The following is a 21533-nucleotide window of genomic DNA, read 5'->3' as shown; positions in this document are numbered from 1 at the left end:
AGGAGATACGGACAATACTATGACTCCGTATGGCGTACTCTCCCCAGCTGCAGTGTGTGTGGAGATACTTCCCAAGACAGGCTACAGGCTGGTCATGAAGACAAGCCTCAATAAATATCAAAGGACTGAAATCAGTTGGTGTCTTATTGACTGTCATAGTATTAAACTAGAAATCCAAGATATCAAAAAAATTCCCCAAATGTGTGAAAATTAAGCCCACTTCCTAACAGCCTGCATGGGCTGGGTTTTAAGTTACTGCTTATCAGCCCCCCTTTATATCCAGGGCTTTGCCTGCTGTACCTGGGACTCTGCTCCTCAGGCTGGTTCCATATGAACCTTAGCCCACAGGAGGCACTTGGGGGAGACTGGAAGGCAGGGGACAGAGCCAAAGATGTGCTCCGTCCTCCTCGTTTCCAGATTCTGTGAGCAGTGCTGCTTGGTCCTGGCAGCAGCGACTTCTTCCCAAAGCAGTAGTACATCCATGCGGCAGTTTTTCCCCACACTTGGGGCTGACTTCATTCCCCCAAAACCCCCAAGTGCCCACTGAACAGTGCCTCCCACTCACAGGTCTAAGTATCAGATCTATGGAGCTCTTTGTCTTAATCCCTAAGATTAATAATTCCACCTTCTTTGCTCTGTTCCCTTAGTCGTAGCCATTCCTGCAGGGAATGGCTTCGTGAGATCTTCTATCAGTTTCTGCTAAAAACTTTACGTAAGAACATAAATTCTCAAATAATTGGTATGGTTCCTTTCTCAGGACTGGACCCAGATGGGCACAGTGCAGGACAGATTTTGTTTCTTTCTGTGTACATTAGCTGCAATGATCATTGCTCTTCATTCTTCCTTACTGCTTTACATCTTTCATGCATCTATCTAGAATCTTCCTTCACCTGGATGATGCTCTCTAGCACTTCCTTTATTTTTGTTTTCTCTAGCACTTCCTTTAGTGCAAATCTGTTGGTGACTAATTCCTGTTTCTATTTTATTGTTTTTGTTTTTTTATTTTATTTTTATTTATTTATTTTTTTTAAGGTTTTTTTTTTAATTTTTATTTATTTATGATAGGCACACAGTGAGAGAGAGAGAGGCAGAGACACAGGCAGAGGGAGAAGCAGGCTCCATGCACCGGGAGCCTGACGTGGGATTCGATCCCGGGTCTCCAGGATCGCGCCCTGGGCCAAAGGCAGGCGCCAAACCGCTGCGCCACCCAGGGATCCCCATGTTTTATTGGTTTTTATAGTTCTACTATCATGCTGTGTCTGGCTATAAGTTTTATTTTTTAATTTTTAAAATTTATTTATTTTAATTTTATTTATTTCAGAGAGACACACAGAGAGAGGCAGGGACATAAGGCAGAGGGAGAAACAGACTCCCTCTGGGGAGTCTGATGTGGGACTTGGTCCTAGGACCCCAGGATCACAACCTGAGCCAAAGGTAGATGCTCAACCACTGAGCCACCCAGGTGTCCCTCTGGCTATAGATTTTTAAATTTATCCTGGGGGTGCCTGACTGGCTCAGTAGGAAGAGCATGTAATTCTTGATTTTGGGGTCGTAAATTTGAGCCCCACACTGGGGACAGATTACTAAAACAAATAAACCTTTTTAAAAAATATTTTATTCATTTATTCATGAGAGACAGAGAGAGAGAGAGAGAGGCAGAGACACAGGCAGAGGGAGAAGCAGGCTCCAAGCAGGGAGCCCGACATGGGACTCGATCCCGGGACCCCAGGATCACGCCCTGGGCCGAAGGTGGCAGGCACTAAACCACTGAGCCACCCAGGGATCCCCACAAATAAACCTTTTAAAAAAGCTCCACAATAACAGGTGCCGGGGATCCCTGGGTGGCTCAGTGGTTTAGCGCTTGCCTTTGGCCCAGAGCATGATCCTGGAGTCTTGGGAATCAAGTCCCACATCAGGCTCTCTGAGTGGAGCCTGTTTCTCCCTCTGCCTATGTCTCTGTCTCTCATGAATAAATAAAAATAAAATCTTTAAAAAAAAAACAAAAACAGGTGTCTGCGTGCCTCAGTTGGTTAAGCATCTGCCTTTGGTTCAGGTCATGATCCCAGGGTCCCAGGTCCTACCCACATCAGGCTCCCTCCTCAGTGAGAAACCTGCTTGTCCCTCTGTCTGCCATTCCCTCTGGTTGTGCGCTCTCTCTCTCTCTCTCTCTCTCTCTCAAATAAATAAGTAAAGTCTTTAAAAATTTTTTTTAAAATAACATTTATCCTATTTGGATTTGTAAGAATCCTCATACCTATACCTGTGACTTGACAGCTTTTAGCAGTTTGGAAACTTCTCAGCTATTAATGCTTCAATAATTGCTTTGGTCTCAGGGCACTTGGGTGGCTCATTCATTTGCGTCTGACTCTGGGTTTCCACTCAGGTCACTATCTCATCAGGGTTGTGAGACCAAGCCCTGTGTCAGGCTCTGTGCTCAGCGTGGAATCTGGCTGGGATTCTCTCTCCCTCTCCCAACCTCCCCCTGCTCTCTTTCTCTCTCTCCAAAATAAATAAATAAAAAATAAATAAAATCCTTAAAAAAAAAAATCGTTGCTTCAGTCTCACTTGTGTGCGCCCTTCTGGGTCCCCACGGACCTGGATCAGGCACCTTGCAGCATCCTGTCTTTTATCATGCCTTTTCTATATTTTATTCTACCCTTCCTTCACTTCGCTAATTCTCTAGTGAGTTCTAATCTGCTCTAAAACATATTCATTATTTTTTTAATGTATTGTCATTTATTTATTTTTAAAGATTTTATTTATTCATGACAGGGAGAGAGACAGAGAGAGAGAGAGAGACAGAGAGAGAGACAGAGAGAGAGAGAGACAGACAGACAGACACAGGCAGAGGGAGAAGCAGGCTCCATGCAGGGAGCCCAATGTGGGACTTGATCCCGGGACTCCAGGATCACACCCTGGGCCGAAGGCAGGCGCTAAACCGCCAAGCCATCCAGGGATCCTCTGTATTGTTTTTTAAAACAATTTTCCTGAAGTATAACAATATGCTATGCATATCTCAAATGTGCAACGTGGTGACTTAGGGTGAAATTAGTCAATGAAAACCATGAAAATACTCATTACCCACGAAAGCTTCCTCATGCCCTTTGGAGTCTACCATGTTCTATGTTCCAGCCCTACACACTCTGGCTCTGACGTTCTTACATGTTTTCCTTTTAACACTGCTGCTTTTTAGTAGTTACCAGATCTCTGCTGAAAATTTCAATTTTTCCTTTATGCCCTTAAACATAGTAAGTGATATAATATCTGAACCCCCTAATTTCTGTACTTGCTTCTTTTCCAGAACATTCTCTACAGCCAGAGTAATCATTTTAAAACAAAACTTCTCCCATCACTCCTTTGCTTAAAACTCCCAACTGTTTCCCTGCCTGCCTCCTCTCATCTTGTTCGCCCCTAGCCCCCTAAGCGGCAGCCACACCAGCCTTTGTGCTGTTCTCCGAACTAAACTTTTTTCTGTCTCAGAGCTTTTCTATTTGTGATTTCTTCAGTCTGGACTATTCCTTTTCCCAAAAAGGCACATTGCTGGCTCCTTCTCAAGAGTCAGGGCTTTTGCTTAAATATCACTGAAGCCCTCCCTAACTTCCATATTTAAGAGTCCTCTCTTCCCTACTCCCTGTCACTCACTCTGGTTTACTCTACACTGAATTTAAGACTAGTGCTCATCTGCTATCTCTAGTTACAGACTCCACAGGGTGGGGGGTAGGGGGTGGAGTTTTGCCTGTTTTGCTCAGATCTCAACACCTCCAGTGGTGCCTAAATGTTTGTTGAAGGAATACACAAACAGCTGTGACTCCAGGCACACGCTTCCCATGATTCAGCACCACTGCATTAGCACCTACCTAACTTGGCAGAGACTGTTACTGAAAGCTTACTTTATGCAGACCCTCAGCTGTGGATGTTCTGAGAAGGTCTCTGCCGAAAGACCCACAAGATCTCTGTGTCATGAACAAGTAGGGCAAGTGCTGCTATGATCCATCATCTAAGAGCTCCTATGAAAGGGGACAGAGAAGCCTGGAGGCCTCTAAGAAAGTGGCAGAAATTCTTTCCCTTGCATCCAGTTATGTCCAGGCAGAGAAGTGGGCAGCATCTGATTAAAGCACTGAGTTCTCAGAGGGGAAAGGGTAACAATCCAATAGACTGTTTCTTCATCTCTACACACAGGCTCCAACATAAATACGTAAGGTCCTTACAACCATTTAAGTCCTTACTTTACCAATTCCCCTGGAAAAGTCAACAACACTAGTGCTGTGACAACATGACTTTCAGGCAGCTGCTGACACAGACAGAGAGCTGGCTGAGTGAAGTCAGACCAGCATCACCTTAAACTAACTAGAGAACTTTGGGCAGAGCCTCAAATGACATTAACTACAAAATGAGCATAATTCTTCCTACCATCCTGGATCACCGAAAGGACTTAATGAGTAACGATTTCTAGCAAATGTCTAACAGAACTGTTGAAGAAATGCTAGTTCACGCCTTCTCCACTCTGAGTACAAAAATTTCACCGCGCTGCTCCCAATACACGTGTAAAAGACAGGCTGTGACATGCTGGTGCTGTTAGATAAATACCTTTAGCTTCTTTAGTTCAAGCTGGTGGTGTTGTAAAGAACATTCACATTCATTCTTACTTTGTCTGAGGGCTGCATTTTCTTGCTCCAGCTTTCTCTGCAAATTGAGAAATGCACATGTAAGAAGACAAGGGCTTTACCCTATTTCCCCCGGACACAGTCCTACAGACATGGAACCTTTGAAAATGCACCCCACCCTTTGTGGGGTGTGGTGTGGAGATGAGAATGGGGCAGGGGTAAGAAAAAGCCAGCTGACACATACCTCACAATGCCTCACAAGAAGAAATATGGCACCTGACTCTGAAGATGCATGGCAGGGAAAGGAAGGAGAGGGAAAAGCCATGAGGGAGGAATGAGAATACTGCAGAGGAACAGTGGGAAGAGGCTGAAGGGTCTGCTCAGGAGGTACCAATGCAGCCCGTAAAAAGAGAAAACCCGGGGATCCCTGGGTGGCTCAGCAGTTTAGCGCCTGCCTTTCGCCCAGGGCGTGATCTTGGAGTCCCAAGATTGAGTCCCACATCAGGATCCCTGCATGGAGCCTGCTTCTCCCTCTGCCTGTCCCTGTCTCTCTCTTTCCCTCTCTCTGTGTCTCTCATGAATAAATAAATAAAATCTAAAAAAAAAAAAAAAAAAAAGAGGAAAACCCATCTGTCTGGGTTTTATAAAAGGCAGGCTTTTTATATCCATTCTCATGAGCAGGTATCTTGCTGGAAAGAGAAAAGCTGCTCTAAAAAGTGGTTCCCTAGCTTAGCAGGGGCTGATATTCTGTCAACGACTTAGCAGCGCAGCAGCATGTGAACCTGGCGCTTATAAGCCTGGCCTCCCTCCTCTCCTCACTCACCACCTCTTGCTCTGCAGCCGTGTGGTCGGCCACCCGGGCTCTCTCCAGGGCAGCAAGCTGGGCCTCCAGTGTGTGGACACGCTCTGTGCACTGCTGCTCCAGAGCAAGGGCCTGCTGCCGTGTACGGCTGCTCTCCTGGTTTGCTGCAGCCTGTGGGGTGGGGGTGGGGACAATTATCCGTGGTGACAATAAGGACCCCATTCTCTCCCTCAGACCCAAAGATGGCTGTCCAGTAGAAAGAATTCTGCTTCCTGATCTCTGGCCCAGGTGCTGTTGAGGTCTCTACCTGCAGCTCTGCCTCTTGCCCCTGGTCTGTTCAGTAGTTGAAGTCTGGGACTGGTCTTGGTGCTAGGGGGATAGCTTAGGGCACCAGCCAGTCCTAAGACACAGCCCTCTTTCACCCGTCTTGGTACTGCCCTCTATGGCTGAGGCTTCCCTAGGGAGGCAGTATTGATCTTTAACTAATGATGGGGTTATGACCCAATGATCCCATTATAAGTTGAAAATAATAAGTTGAAACAAGCATCATAGCTTATCCTAGCCTACTTTAAATGTTCAGAACAGGGACCCCCTGGTTGGCTCAGTCAGCAGAGCATGTGACTCTTGATCTTGGGGTTGTGAGTTTGAGTCTCACATTGGGTGGAGAGATAACTTAAACACAAAATCTTTTTAAAAAAAAATTTTTTTTTTAAATGCCCAGAACACTTACATAGCATAGCCTACAGCTGGGCAAAGCCTATTTTCTACTGAAGTGTTGACTATCTCATGTAATTTACTGAATACTGCACTGAAAATGAAAAACAGAAAGGCTGTATAGATACAGAATCGATGGTTTACTCTGTGATCACAGGACTGCCTGGGAGATGTGGCTCCCTGCCACTGTCGGGCATGGAGGGAGAGTATCATACTGTGCATCGTTAGCCCAGGAAAAGCTCAAACTTCAAAATTTGAAGTATGGTTTCTACTGAGTGCATACTGACTTTGCATCTCATAAAGTCAAAAATCATTAAGCTGATCAATCATAAATCAGGGACCATCTGTAAAATACAGTGAAGATGAACAAGGCCTTTGACCCAAGAAAGATGGGGGTTCTGCCATTTATTACCTAGGAGACCATGACCTCTGGGTTACTGAACCAGCTTCCTCTAGAGTATGAGGATAACAGCACATACCTCTGAGGTCTGTAGCAAGGACTGAAGGAAACACGTGCTGGATATTTAGCACAGTGACTGGCATGGCAAACGTACAGTAAGTACTGTTTTTATTTCTCTAGATTCTAACTCAACACTCCATTTGGGGCTGTGACAGCTGGCCAAACCCTTGGCCGTGTTCTCCCCAGAGCCAGGACTGTTCTCCACAGCCCTGGAGGTTGGAGGTTGGACTGTCGAGTTATCCCCTCCTACAGTCTCAGAACTAGGTTGGGCCCTATGGCCAGCAGTCAGATGGGAATTAGCCAGTCTCTCTCTCCTTTGGTAATTCAGATCCTCCAGCAGGTCCTGACTCTCTGCCTGCAGCTGCCCACCTGCTCACATCCAGCTCAACTGTATCGAAGGTCAGGTCCAAATACCTCACTAGAGTGAGTCTGGAGCAGCTAGCTGCAAAGGCGTAAAGGGCAAGCATCAGGTGCCTAGAACAAGCAGCCACAAGAACCACTTACGAGCTCCTGAATCTGAATTTCCTGAGCCACCATGACATCACCACTGTGCTTTAGCTTCTCCTCAGATGCCTGCAAGTTCTGCTGAAGTTCTTTCACCTGAGGGGGAAAGAGAAGCATTGTTTCATTCAAAAGAAGCTGAAGAGTGGTAATAATTAACTTTAAAAATCAAATCTATTTAAATCATAAAGCGAGTACATTACAGAATTTTTTAAAAAGATTTTATTTATTTATTTGAGAGACAGCACACGAACAGAGGGGGAGCACGCAGAGGGAGAAGCAGACTCCCTGTTGAGCAGGGAGCCTGATGCAGGGCTCAATTCCAGAATCCCAAAATCATGACCTGAGCCAAAGGTAGACATCTGACTGACTGAGCCATCCAGGTACCCCCAGAAAATGTTTCAATTAGGAAAAAAGACACAGACACCTATAGATCTACCATGATACAACACCACCATTCTAACATATTTTCCTCTGCTGTATTTTTATGACTGCCTTTTTTTTTAAAATACGTGTAAGTTCCTTTTTTTTTTTTAAGATTTTATTTATGTAGTCATAGACACAGAGAGAGAAGCAGAGACACAGGCAAAGGGAGAGGGAGAAGCAGGCTCCATGCAGGGAGCCCGATGTGGGACTCCATTCCAGGTCTCCAGGATCACACCCAGGCTGCAGGCGGTGCCTAACTGCTGGGCCACCGGGGCTGCCCCCCTCCCTTTTTTTTTTTTTTTACAACTCTGTATATAATTCCAGGAATACTGTGTTTCTCCTCCTTACGTTTCCTTCTGTATCCCATGTAGTCATCAGAACTTAAATTATTTCTTTAAAGGATATTGCACAAAGTATTGAACCATTCCTACTGTGCTGGCAGTTGGGCTGTGTCCCACTTTCCCATCTGAGATAACACAGCTGTTATCTCAGTGACATCTTCACCGAACATTTTGTGACCTGGTTTGAGCCACTTCCTTAGGCTAGATTCCCAGAAGTGGGATGACTGCCTATGACACAAACTTCCCTCATTCCACAACCATCAACTCAGTCTGACTTTGTACCTGATGCTGCACTAGGATGTGTGGCTGGCCCTGTGGACAGGACCAGACCCTGTCCGTTGAGCTGGGTGTGGCTCTCCAATGGGGCATTTCTATCTGGTTGGAGCTATCTTTGCCAATTTCCCTTATGAAGTCCTCTTGTTTGCTGAGTAAGGTATGACCTTGAGAAAGTTTATGATTAAAAACATAAACACAAGGAAGGCTGCAGCTTTGTCAAGGAAAAGCAGGTACCTGACAAGAGGATACTCTTATGGTTCCTTATACACATTCACATGGAGCTGAAGCAACTCGTGGAGAACAGCATATTTCTACATAGGAGGACAAGTAATGTTACCTGTCCAGGATCACAGATTTTTCTTTAAAGATTTTATTTATTTATTTATTCATGGCGGGGGGCAGAGACACAGGCAGAGAGAGAAGCAGGCTCTATTCAGGGAGCCCAACGTGGGACTCGATCCCAGGTCTCCAGGATCAAGCCCCGGGCCGAAGGTGGCGCCAAACCACTAAGCCACCAGGGCTGCCTAGGATCACAGATTTTAATAGTGGTAGAGCCAGAAATGAAACCTAGCTTTTTAACTCCTGGTTTCAGAAAGTATCTACCCAAGTTTCAATTTAGAGGCAGAGCTCAAGAAAGGTTCAGCTCCTCCAGGGGTTAAGCACAGAGTTATCATGTCCCTTAGCAATTTTACTCCTAGGTATAAACCCAAGAGAAATGAAAGTAAAAGGTCACACAAAAACCTTGTTCATAGCACTATGCTAATGCTTATTATTCACAATAGCCAGAAGGTGGAAATAACCCAAAAGTCCCATTGACAAATGAAGGGATAAACAAAACGTGGTATAGACATATAAAAGAATGAAAGCCTTTTTTAAAAAGCTTATTCAGCCCTGGGCCACCTGACTGGCACAGTGGTAGAGCATGTGACTCTTGATCTCGGGGTCATGAGTTCCAGCCCCATGTGTGGCATGGAGTTTTACTTAAAAAAAAAAAAAAAAAAAAAAGGCTTATTCAGCCTTAAAAAGAAATGAAATTCAGACACATGCTACAACATGAATGAACCCTGAAAACATATGTTAAGTGAAATCAGCCAGACACAAAAGGATGCGTATCATACAATTCCACTAATAGGACATTCCCAGAGTAATGAGACTTAAGTAGCATGGTGGTTGCCAGGGGCTGGGGATGGGAGAGAATGGGAAGTGAGAATTTCAGTTTGAGAAGATCAAAACGTTCTGGAGATGATGGTGGTAATGGTTGAACAGTGTGAATGTGCTTCATGCCACTGGATTGTAAACTAGAAATGGATGAAATGGTAACTTTGTCATGTATATTTTATCGTAATAAAAAACATTCAGAAACAGAACTGAATGCTAATAAAATAAACCAAGCTGTATTGGAAAAAAAAAAAAAGAGCTTGAAGTATATCTATCAGAAGATAAGATTTTAAAAATGAGCTAATAAGCATTTACTATGGTGTCCTCCCCAAATTCATATGGAAATCCTGTTGCCTGATGTGATGGGAACAGGAGGCGGGGCCTTTGCGAGATGCTTAGGTCATGAGGGTGGAGTCCTCATGATGGGATCAGTGCCCTTATGAAAGAGGCCCCACGGAGATCCCTTACCCCTTCCACCACTTCACACTCACTAAACTGGCAAACAAACAAATGGCTGGAAAAAGCAGTAATGCAGATACAGAAACCTTCATGCACACTGGGGGAGCAGAGCCAGGGGCAGCCCTCCCTTGCAAGAACATTCTTGTCCTAACTTAGTCATAGGCATTCTCTGTCCTCAGGGTGACAGGGACGAGGCTGTTAGTGACAGGTAGTGTAACCTGTGGTGACAGGAAGAAGGCGGCAATCCAGATGTCCAGCACCTGATAGATATATGATGTAGAGCACTAAGTACAACGATGTGGACATGGACAGAAGTGGAGCAGGTGAATGTGACAGTATGTGACAGTGTGGAACTGTATCACTTACATAAATCAACATACATGCATGCAAAACAAGGCTGCCCATTTTAAGGTCACCCCACAATGCAAGGATCTCTAGGAACCCCATCAGAATAGCTTCCCATGGGAGGGAAGGCAAAGTGGATAAAAGGGAACAGCAAGAGAACAATGTTGTGTGGAACAATGGTAGCAATTTGGCAAGAATGAAGAAAATGACTAACTCAGCCATGTGTAAGTGAGTTTCAAAACAGTCCCTTCAAAAGAGAACCTCTGACCCTAGGGGATTTTCCCCCAACGATGTCATCCAACCAGGCCACCATCCAGACACAGGAATCTCTGGGAATGAGGTCAGTACCCGAGTTTCCAGGATGTCAATGGCCTTGGCCTGGCTGCTTCTGGCTGCCAAGAGCTGCTGTCTGGTATCCTCCAAATTCTGCTCAGCAACGGTTTTCTGTAAGTTGAAAGAAGAGTAAAAGAAAACAGTCATTTTTCCATTGAATAAATACTGATGTCTACCACCTACTGTGATTTGAGCAAGACAGGGGGACACAAATGTATTAACAAAAATAACAGCTGAGGTAATAGTCACATATCATAAAGTACACACAGATAAATTTGATACAATTCTTTGACCTTGAGACTGAGGCAAGACTAACAAAAAAATTAATAGAGTGCAATGAACACCCACAAAGATACCCAGATACTCACTGCCTCAGGAAAGTGGATGGCTTCCTAATTAACAGGTGGCCAGGGGTTGGCGGGGAGCACCCAGGCAGTGATCACCAGTGGAGTCATGAAACAGCCTGGGACATTTGGGGAGCTACAACTTGCAAAAAGCTAAGGCAATGGTGGATTCAGGTCAAGAAATGAGACTAGAAAGTCAGGCAAAGGGGCAGATCATGGGAAACTTTTTATGCTGCAGAAAGGAGCTTGAATTTAATTCTGTAGGCAATATTTTTTAAAGTAGGGCTGTCCACATACTGGCATAAGACTAATGTGGTAGTGCAGGAGTAAGTAGTTGTTAAACTTGAGGTCTTACAGACCTACTGAAAAAAGGATTTCTAAGAATAGGAATATACACACTAAACAAACTCTCCAAGTACCTCCTATGCACATTAAGCTTTATAATAATGATGATGGCACAATACTAAGGATTATAACATTAATAGCAGAAAAATACGGAGACCCTACTACATTCTAGAGCTTCATTCTAAGTATTTCACATATTGTAACTCCCTGAATCCTACCAACAATTCTGTGTTTGGTACAATTATCTACTCTATTTCACAGAAGAGAAAACAAACACAAAGGATTAATTTTCTTGCCTTAAGTCACCAACTGGTAAGATGACGTGAGATACACACCTAGGCAGTCTGACTCTAGAAATCAATTTACACCCCAGAACCCAGGATATATGCACTGCAGATTGTAGGAAAGCTGGGCAAGAAGGTAAGGGAGTGAAGCGGCCAGGAATACCAGCTCGGCAGTGGGCGCAAAAGACTGCATCAGGGGTAAAGGAGGGGGCTGATGCCAGGTAGGCAGTTTGGAGACCTCTGCTGTGGACTAGGCTAGAGTTGCTAGAAGCCCTGAAGTACAATAGTGGCAGTGGAGTGGAGATGTTTAGTTGAAACAAAGACAGACAGTGAGGGTCTAATCTAGGCCTAAGGTCTTGGCTTTGTCACCTTTGTCAGGGTGAGGTCAGTCCTGAGATACAAAAAGCAGGAGGAACAGAATATGGGCAGACAATGCAGGCTCAATGAGAAAGGGCAAAGGTCAATCTGCTCAACAGCCTCACTCCAGTGAAACCCCTCACTGCCGAAGGTGATTCTTGCTCATGCCACAGGCAGACAGTAACAATTTTCCTTGGCCACTGGAAAGTGCAAAAGGGTGGAAGAGATCAGGGAGGTAAGATAAGACAGCCCAAGTAGCATAAATCACCAGGCGGGGTTCACTGGTGATTAGGATGCTAATCATTCACAGGCATCTCTGAACGAGGCTCTCCCTTTCCTGGAAAACATGGCAATATACACAGGTGACAGGTGGCTGTTTTTTGCTGTAAGAAGGATAATCAGAAATTGGAGGGGGGGCTCTTCTTTTCCAGCTGCTTGTGGACTCTCTGGCTCTGAAGCTCTATGATTGTATGAAATCTCCAGTGTTACCCCTACCTTCCTAACAGTGGCTGTCCGAAAAGAGCTACTTACCTCTTTTAGGAGTTCTTGCACATGTTCTTCTCCTGATAAGTTCTGCTCTAGTCTCTTCTCCAAGGACAAGACCTTCTCCTGCAACTGTGTGACGAGTTTTTCTTTCTCTTGAGTTTTAGCAGTGGCCTGCAAGTGAAGGCAAAGATTATATTACATTCTAACCCCTTTCTCCTTCCCACTCCCTGTCTCCTCTTGGACCATTACGTTTCCCTGAAATTCTGTTCTCAACTGCCTCTAAGAAGAACAGAGAGCTAAGGAATCTTCCTTGAAAAGGGATACAGAAGAAACACCAGAACCCAGCACCACCCAGACATCAGTTCAAACCTAGTGTGCAAGAGACAATTGCTCATTTAATTTAAGCATTATTGATGTAGGAAAGACAAGGCTATGATATCAGTGGGATGCAGGCAGAAATCTGAGAAGATGCTTCTTCTCTTTAAGACAATCAGATTGTTCGGTCATGACCTACTACTGTCTATGTTCACCAAGCACACATCTCATTCTACTAACCCAGAGTCCAACAGGACCTATGTATGTCTTTAACTCAGATGCCAAACTTGGCAGAGGTATCCCCCTCAAGAAGGTCCCCATAAGTCCTACAAATGCCCAAGAGAACAATATTCTGGGAAATATGGGGCTAGATGAAGCATTAATGACACCAACGTAGCTGCCTTAAGAACGGAATGAGAGAACTTCTAAAATACATGAGGACACTCACTGCAGCTCCCAGCATAGTGACCAGGGCAGAGCCACTGTGCACCTCACACCTTGGCCCCAAACCAACAGCTACCCACTTTATTTCAGTCTATCTCTTTAGCAATGATGGTAGTGGTAGCGGTGGCAGTGGCAGGTTATGACTTGGTTCCTCTCACTGTTTCCAATCTTCAACTGCTACTTAATGTCAAAGCAGAGGATCCAGGAAGCTTTCATTCCATAAGTTTTTAGATCCCTAGTGGTCCTTGCATCCACTGAAGATGCCCAGGCACCTCTCTAAAAGTTTGTATAAGGGCACATGGGTGGCTCAGTTGGTTAAGCATTTGCCTTCGGCTTGGGTCATGATCCCAGGGTCCTGGGATTGAGCCCTGCATCGGGCTCCCTGCTTGGCAGGGAGTCTGCTAATCCCTCTAACTCTACCCCTCCCCATGCTTTTGCTCTTTCTCAAATTAAAAAAAAATCTTAAAAAAAAATGTTCAGGGATGCCTGGGTAGCTCCGCAGTTGAATGTCTGCCTTTGTTTGGCTCAGGGTGTGATCCTGGAGTCCCAGGCTTCCTGCATGGAGCCTGCTCTCCCTCTGCCTATGTCTCTGCCTCTCTCATGAATAAATAAAATCTAAAATAAATAAATAAATTAATTAATTAATAAATTAATAAATTAATTAATTTTAAAAAGTTAAAAATTTAAAAAAGTTCATAAAGCATCAATATCTTACTGTGAAGACTTATACCTTCTTACAGGTACTCTGTTTCCTTGCTTTATGCTTCTGTTGCTCTATCTTGAGCTATGGTTTCATGTCAGCTTGAAACCCAGCCAAACTCTTCTCAGAATAAAATGTAGCAACTTTAGGAAGAAGCAATTTCCATTCTAAATTCTCACTGTGGGGGTACCTGTGTGGCTCAGTTGGTTAAGAGTCTGACTTCAGCTCAGGTCATGATCCCAGCATCCTGGGATGGAGTCCCCCATCTGGCTCCCTGCTTGGTGGGGAGTCTGCTTGTTCCTCTCCCTCTCCTTCTGCTCCTCCTGCTCATACTCTCTCTCTCAAGCAAACAAAATCTTAAACATAGAATACAGGGTTGACAGCATAGGTAGTAGAGGGTTTTCTAGTAATTGAACTGTCTAGACTCAAGGTTCCATAACTCAGTAAACTTTTTTAAAGATTTTGTTTATTTGAGTGAGCGAGCAAGCATGCACGCACAAACAGAGGGAGGAGCAGAGGGAAAGGGAGAAGCAGACTCCCTGCTAAGCAAGGAGTCCCAATGTGGGGCTCAGTCCCAGGACCCTGAGGATCATGACCTCAGCCAAAGGCAGACGCTCAACCAACTGAGCTGCCCAGGCACCCCGCAATTCAGTAAACTCTTATCAAGTTTACACTGTGTGTAGTCTTCTGAGGATACATCCAGATATAGTTCCTGACCCACAGAAGTAGGGCTGGTGGTAAAGACGTGTATACACACAATTAATTATAAAACAATACAATCATGCTGCAGCAGAGGGACATACAAGGTGATATATCAGAGGCAGGAGGGATTAACTGTTTGGGGAAGTCAGATCAAGCCCCCTAACTAGGCAAGTCAAGGGAGAAGGGGGTTGGGGCAGAATGAGAATTCTGGGTAAAGTGCAGCACATGCAAAGAGGTGAAAAGCAAGTTCAGCATGACTAGGAAGCTGGGAGAAGAGGTAAAAAGAACTCCCAAGTCTGTGACTCAGGTGCCTGGCACAATAGTAACATTACATAAAACAGAACAGCAAAGGAGAGAAAGTTTGATAGGAAAGAAAAACAATTTGGCCATGATAACCAATCATGATAGGTCTCTCACTAATAATGCAATAATCATAATTTGTAGCAGAGTGCAGCAGTGGCAGCTATAGTTTGCAGAGCATGAGTAAGCACTTTCCATTATCCCTAGTCCTTACATTCACCCTTTATTGTGTCCATTTATAAGGAAGCCAAAACTTACAAACTAGCCCACAAGCATATGCCAGTGATAAATTAAAGATTTAAACTCAAGTCTTCTGGAACCAAAGCCTGTACTCATTCTATTATACATCAATATGAACTTGAGAGATACAGGTGACTCTATAGTGAAAATAAAAAAACAAACAGGTTTTGGTATTAGGCAAAGTTAGGAACAGAAAAAGAATTGGTCACCAATTTCCAGTTAGTCTTCTTGTGCACCATATCACACATGGGGCCCCCTTCTCCACTCTGGCTGCTTTACTTCAGGCCCCTTCTATGCCACAGCTAACATTATCCTTAATGGTGAAAAACTCAAAGCTTTTCCACTCAAGACAAGGATGTCCGCTCATCAATCCTTTCCAACACTGTATTAGAAGTCCTTGCTAATGTAATAAGACAAGAAAAGGAAATACAAGTACACAGATTGGGAAGGAAAACCTAAAATTGTCTTTGTTAGTGACACCATTATATATATCTAGAAAATCCAAATAAGTTGGGGGAAAACTCCCAGAAATAACAAGTGGTTAAAGAAAGGTTGTAGGGGATGCCTGGGAGGCTCAGGGGTTGAGCACCTCCCATTGGCTCAGGGCGTTGATCCTGGAGTCTCAGACTGAGTCCCACATCAGGCTCCCTGTGGAGAGCCTGATTCTCCCTCTGTCGGTGTCTCCACCTCTTTCTCTGTCTCTCATGAATAAATAAAGTCTTAAAAAAGAATAAAGGAAGGTTGTAGGATACAAGGTTGTTACACAAAAGTCAACTGCTTTCCTACATACTGACAATAAACAAGTAGAATCTGAAATTAAAAAGACAGTATCATTCACATTAACACTTCCCAAAATGAAATACTTAGGTATAATCTAACAAAATATGTATAAGACATTTATGAGGAAAACTATAAAACTGATGAATGAAAAAAAGACAAAAACTAAATAAATGGAGTGACAGTCCATGTTCACAGATAAAAAGACCCAATATTGTTACGATAACAATTTTTCCCAACTTGATCTACAGATTCAATGCACTATCAAAACCCCAGCAAGTTATTTTATGGATGTCAAAAAAATTATTTTAAAGTTTATATGGAAATGCAAAAGACCCACAAAAGCCAATACAATATTGAATGAGAAGAACAAAGTTAGAGGACTGAGGCTACCTCACTTCAGGACTTACTATAAAACTACAATAATCCAGAAAGGATGGTCTTGGTGAAAGAACAGACAAATAGATCAGTGGAACAGAAGAGAGAGCTCAGAAATAGACCCTCATGAATATATTTGACTGATCTTTGATAAAGAAGCCAAGACAATACAATGAAACAAAGACAACCTCTTCAACAAATGGTGCTGGAACAAATGGACATTCACATGAAAAAAAATGAATCTGGACATAGAGACCTTACCTCCTTCATGAAGATTAACTCAAAATGGATCACAGATATAAATGTAAAACTAAAAACTATAAAACTCAGAGAAGATAACATCAGGAGAAAACCTAGATGACCATGGGTATAGCAATCATTTGTTAAACATACCACCAAAGGCTTGATGCATGAAAGAAATAACTGATAAGCTAGACTTCATCGGAATTAGAAACTTCTGCTCTATTAAAGACAGTGTCTAGAGAATAAGAAGTCAAGCCACAGATTAGGAGAAAATATTTGCAAAAGACACATGACAAGGAATTGCTATCCAAAAAAGGTAAAAAAATTCTTAAAATTTAACAATAAGAAAACAAGCAACCCAACAGAATAGGGCAAAGAAAAAAATGTATAAGAATTTGAAACAAACAAAACCATCATTATTCACAGATGACTGCTATTCAAGAAATTCAAAAAATCTGTAATTAGTTACTAAGCTCAATAAAAATTAATAAATTGTGCAAAACAATCAATTTATAAAAATAACAGTATTTTTATAGTATATGCCAGCAACAAGTACAAAAAGTAGTTTTTAAAATGACACAATTTATAATTGGTATAAAAAACCGTGCCTAGGAATAAGTTTAACAGTAAATAACAAACTTTCATGAAAAAAAAATCACAGAACCTTACAGAGTCATTTAATAAAAAAAAAAAGCAACACTGAATATCTGAAACAATAGATCATGTTCTTGGTTAAAGAAAACTCACATCAGGGGGACGTCTGGATGGTTCAGTGGTTGAGTGACTGCCTTTGGCTCAGGACGTGATCCCGGAGTTCCGGGATTGAGTCCCGCATGGGGCCCACTTCTCCCTCTGCCTGTCTCTGCCTCTCTCTCACTGTCTCTCATGAATAAATAAACAAAATCTTAAAAAAAAAAGAAAAAAAGAGAACTCACGTCATAAAGTAATCACTGCTCTCCAAATGGACCTACAGATTCAATGCTATCCAATCAATAACTCAACAAAATTTTTTTGAGTCTGACAAGCTTCTCTGTGGAAGAACAATGGGCCAAGAATATTCAAAATACTCATAAAAAAGAAATAGGTAAGGAGATTTATCAGACACCAGGACTTGTCCTAATAGCCAGTAAGGCGATGTACTGTATCATACAGATACCACAGTGGCATATGCCCCAAAGCCTAATAGTTCTACATACATATGGAAACCTGAACTGTGACAAAGCTGATATTGCAGATTGGTGAGAAAAGGACAGATTTTTTAATAAATGGTACCAAAACAATAAAAAAAAAAAAAGATACAGATCCCTTTCTAAAACCCAAATCACAGTTTAGGCATATTAAAGACTGGACTATAAAAAGCAAAACTGTAAAACTTCCTATATGGTAATGCAGGAAAAGTGCATTATGGCCCTGGGTAAGAAACAATTTCTTTAAAAAAGCAGGTGTGGGAGCACCTGGCTGGCTCAGCTAGTAGAGCATGTGACACTTGATCTGGGAATCACTGAGTTCAAGCTCCATGATGGGTGTAGAGATTACTTAAAAAACAAATAAATAAAATGGAAGTCTCACTGAAGGGGGAACCATTTTTAAAAGTAAATTAAGAAAGCAAAAGTGTGAACTTAAAGGAAAATAATAAATTCAACTATACTAAAATTAAGAGCATATTTTCATCAGAGGAGACCATAAAGGGTGTGAAGACAAGGCAAAAACTGGGAGAAGACATTTGCAACCCATATAACTGACAAGGGAGCATGGCAGCCAGGATACATATAAAGAATCCTATAATCAAGGAGAAAAAGAAAATGCTGCAGAAAAATGGGCTAGAGAATTGAATGAGTACTTCACAGAACAATAATGACCTATAAGCATGAAAGGACAGTAGCACTTTGTAGTAATCTGGGAAAAGCAAATTAGAATCATGCTGAAAGGGGACACCCAGGTGGCTAAGCAGCTGAGAGTCTGCCTTGGGTTCAGGGCATGATCCCAGAGTTCCAGGATCAAGTCCCACATCGGGATCCCTGCGAAGGGCATATGCCACTGTGGTATCTGTATGATACAGTACATTGCCTTACTAGCTTCTCCCTCTGCCTATGTCTCTGCTTTCTCTCTGTCTCTCATGAATAAATAAAATCTTTAAAAAAATGTTAATATTTCATACTCTCTAGACTGGCAAAAAATAAATGCCTGATAATATCCCATGTTGTCAAGGAAGCAGAACAAACATGGCTGGTGGGACTGTGAATTACTACAACTACTAGGGAAAAAAATACTCGGCATTATGCCGAAAAGTTGAAAAAGTACAAATCTTTTTTTTTTTTTTGGGTGAGATTTTATTTTTAGGTAGTCTCTACACCCAATGTGGGGCTCAAACTCACAACCCCGAGATCAAGAGTTGCATGCTCCACCAACTGAGCCAGCCAGGCACACCTAACCTTTCCACATCTTAAATATACCCTAGAGTAACCTGCACAGGTAGAGGAATGTTCACAGTAGCCTTGTTCGTAACAGTAAAAGTCCAGAAACACCTCAATGTTGATGGTCAATACGATGAATAAATTTTGTTACTTCACACTATATAGTTGAGAAAAGAAAAAAAAAATACAGCTGCATGTATACAAATGCATGTTTTTTGGGAATATAATGTTGAGCACAAAAAGTAAGTTTTAGAAGAATACCTATAGCATAATTTATATAATTTTTAACAAGCATGAAAAACAACAGAAGATACATACTATTTAGGGATAAAATAACAGTAAAATTATAAAGTGAAGAAAAAGGAAACAACAGTTTCTAGATTCCTTATAAAGGAAAAAGGAATGGGATGAATAGTGAATGGCACATGGGGAACTTCAAGTATAAATAGATTATTCTTTTCATCCTGGGGCTTAACTACAAGGGGATCACTGCCTTGTTATACTCTCTACCCTACTTATATTTATAAATGTTATATTTATTCAATAACGATAAGGACAACAACAACAACAAAAAACTGACTCCAAACTCATGTTCTTCATGATAAAACTGTGCAGCCTTTGATATTCTTAACCCAATGACCGACCCTATCAGCCGCTCAGTTGCTATCAAGAAACTCAGAAACCATCACCAAAACTTCCTTTTCTCTTGCTTCCCTCCTACATCCATTACATTAGCGAGTGGGTCAGTCTCCTCATTATTTTGTAAATGTCTACTTCCCCATTATCTTTACCACCATTCTTGTCAAAGCCACCATCTGATGCCTAGACAGGTATAAGAACTTCCTAACTGGAACCCCATCCAATGTTTCCCCTTATGCCAGTCCATTCTCTGTGTCTTCTCTTCCAGTTCCTTGAATGTGCTCATCCTTCTACTGCCTCAAGGTTTCTGGGTTTATGGTTCATACTGTTCACTATTCCTTGCTTCAAATTCTCTCCCACTGTCTCTCCCCCTCCACAGCTCAAGTGTTCCTTCTTCAAGGGCTTTGTTCTCTGACTCCAAGGCTAGATCTAACCCGATGCCATTACAGGATCCTACAACATCCTGCAGTTTTCCTTCATGCACCATGGTTTGCAATAGTATATTTACATGATTACTGACTGATATATGATTTTCCCTCTAGATTATAAGTTCCACAAAGGCAAGGGCAGTATCTGTTTTGCTCACCACAGTATTTTTAACACTGGGCAAAGAGTGCGGAGCCTGACACATAGGAAGGCTTTGATCATATTTTTAGAATGAGTGAGGGAACTTATTAGTATAACCACAAGCTAGAAAATTAGTTTTTCCAATGATGACATGGTAAGTTAGATGGTTCTGATATCAAAGGGTCCCTTGAATCCCTAAATTTTGTGTATGTTATCTTCCCCCACCCTATGTATTCTGTGTCCTGCTTTCTCAGCCTGTTACTCTACCCATCTTTGAAATTCCAGTTCCTCCAGGAAGAGTTCCTTGACTCCTATGGTAGAAATACACTCTCTCCCTATGGCATATATTTTCCATTTCAAAATCTATTTCACTTATTTAGGATTTGTTAAGAATGTGTTTTCTTGTGGTTAGGTTTGAGTTCTATAATGAAACTATAAGCCTCTGAGAAAACACTGTGTGTGTCTAGATCTTCAGTTCACTGAGAGTAGAGACCTTGTATCAGAGTCATTCACATATGTGAGATCTATTTACTGGATGACCCTTGTTGGAAGGCAACACAGTCCAATAGGACAAGCATGAGTTTTGGAGTAAGACCTGGGCTAGAATCCAGCTTTGTCACTCACTGCTGAACTCTGAGTGAGGTATATAACCTCCATTTGGGCATCTATATGTGTGCTAATACCTAGAAGGAAGGAGTATATAGATTTCTATTTACACAAATCTTAACTGTACTGTAATGATGTAGTAAGTCTCTGTTGCAGTTGAGATTAGCAGTTCTCAAGCGAAGAGGGTAGAGTTGGTGGTACCACCCACCAGGGGGTGTTTTTTTCACATGATGGGAAGGGCTGGACTGTCAATGCCTGAAGGGTGCTACTGGCACTAAGAACCCAGGGGCCAGGAAAGCTAAATGTCCTGCAATGCAAGGGACAACTAACTGTTCTATTCAAAATGGTGAGAAGAAACATGCCACTGAGAAACATTAGTCAATAATAATGTTTTATTCTTCTTCTTTATAGTCTCAAAACTTAGCACAGGCCTATAATAGGAAGGCAATAAATGTATGTTGGCCAAATGAACTGTAAGGATTATCATTTGGAACACACCAGATTAAGCCATATCAACCATGACTGTTATTCTTATGCTCATGGCCCACCATGAAGTACTTAAGACAAACTGGAGTAGATCAAATGGTATACTTTGAGACTTCCTGCCGGGACAATACTGACCTTTTCTGTTCAGCTGTGTGGCCACTTCCATCAGGATGTAGCGGGGCTACACCAGGAACTAGGGCCACATTGCATGAGAAACAGAAGTTTCAGTAGCCACCCTGAGACAGAAATTTCTGCCAGATTTAGCTTCTACCCCATAAGCTCTAGCCACCTGGATCCACTCCTAGTACTCTACTTACCTTCTGTAAGTCCATGGAAAGCTGCTGAATGAATGCCTGGAGCTCTTGCTCCTTTTGCACCAGGGCCGAGATCTTATTTTCTGCACCTGTTTTTGAAGCTGTCACGTGATCTCTTCATTGAAAGAAAGTAGACAATAAGCAGATTTGGAAATCTTATCTAAGAGACACTC

General features: G+C 42.5%; 1 protein-coding gene across 5 annotated transcripts in view; it reads right to left on the bottom strand.

The window, feature by feature from the left end:
* The window catches only part of GOLGA1 (golgin A1), a 48283-nt gene that overhangs the window by 13077 nt on the left and 13673 nt on the right, over positions 1–21533 (bottom strand). For 4 of the 5 annotated variants that reach the window (XM_055335652.1, XM_055335657.1, XM_055335662.1 and 1 more), the window contains exons 10-15: positions 21364–21475; positions 12281–12406; positions 10435–10530; positions 7085–7180; positions 5428–5577; positions 4588–4683 (exon numbers count right to left, since the gene is read on the bottom strand). In XM_055335652.1, coding sequence (XP_055191627.1) covers positions 4588–4683; positions 5428–5577; positions 7085–7180; positions 10435–10530; positions 12281–12406; positions 21364–21475 — 676 coding nt within the window. The remainder of the gene's footprint in view (positions 1–4587; positions 4684–5427; positions 5578–7084; positions 7181–10434; positions 10531–12280; positions 12407–21363; positions 21476–21533) is intronic. The other variant, XM_055335674.1, reaches the window with a different exon arrangement.

The sequence above is a fragment of the Nyctereutes procyonoides genome, unplaced genomic scaffold, assembly GCF_905146905.1.
Source record: "Nyctereutes procyonoides isolate TBG_1078 unplaced genomic scaffold, NYPRO_anot_genome, whole genome shotgun sequence".
In the NCBI taxonomy this organism is placed as follows: domain Eukaryota; kingdom Metazoa; phylum Chordata; class Mammalia; order Carnivora; family Canidae; genus Nyctereutes; species Nyctereutes procyonoides.
This window is presented reverse-complemented; position numbering and strand designations above follow the sequence as displayed.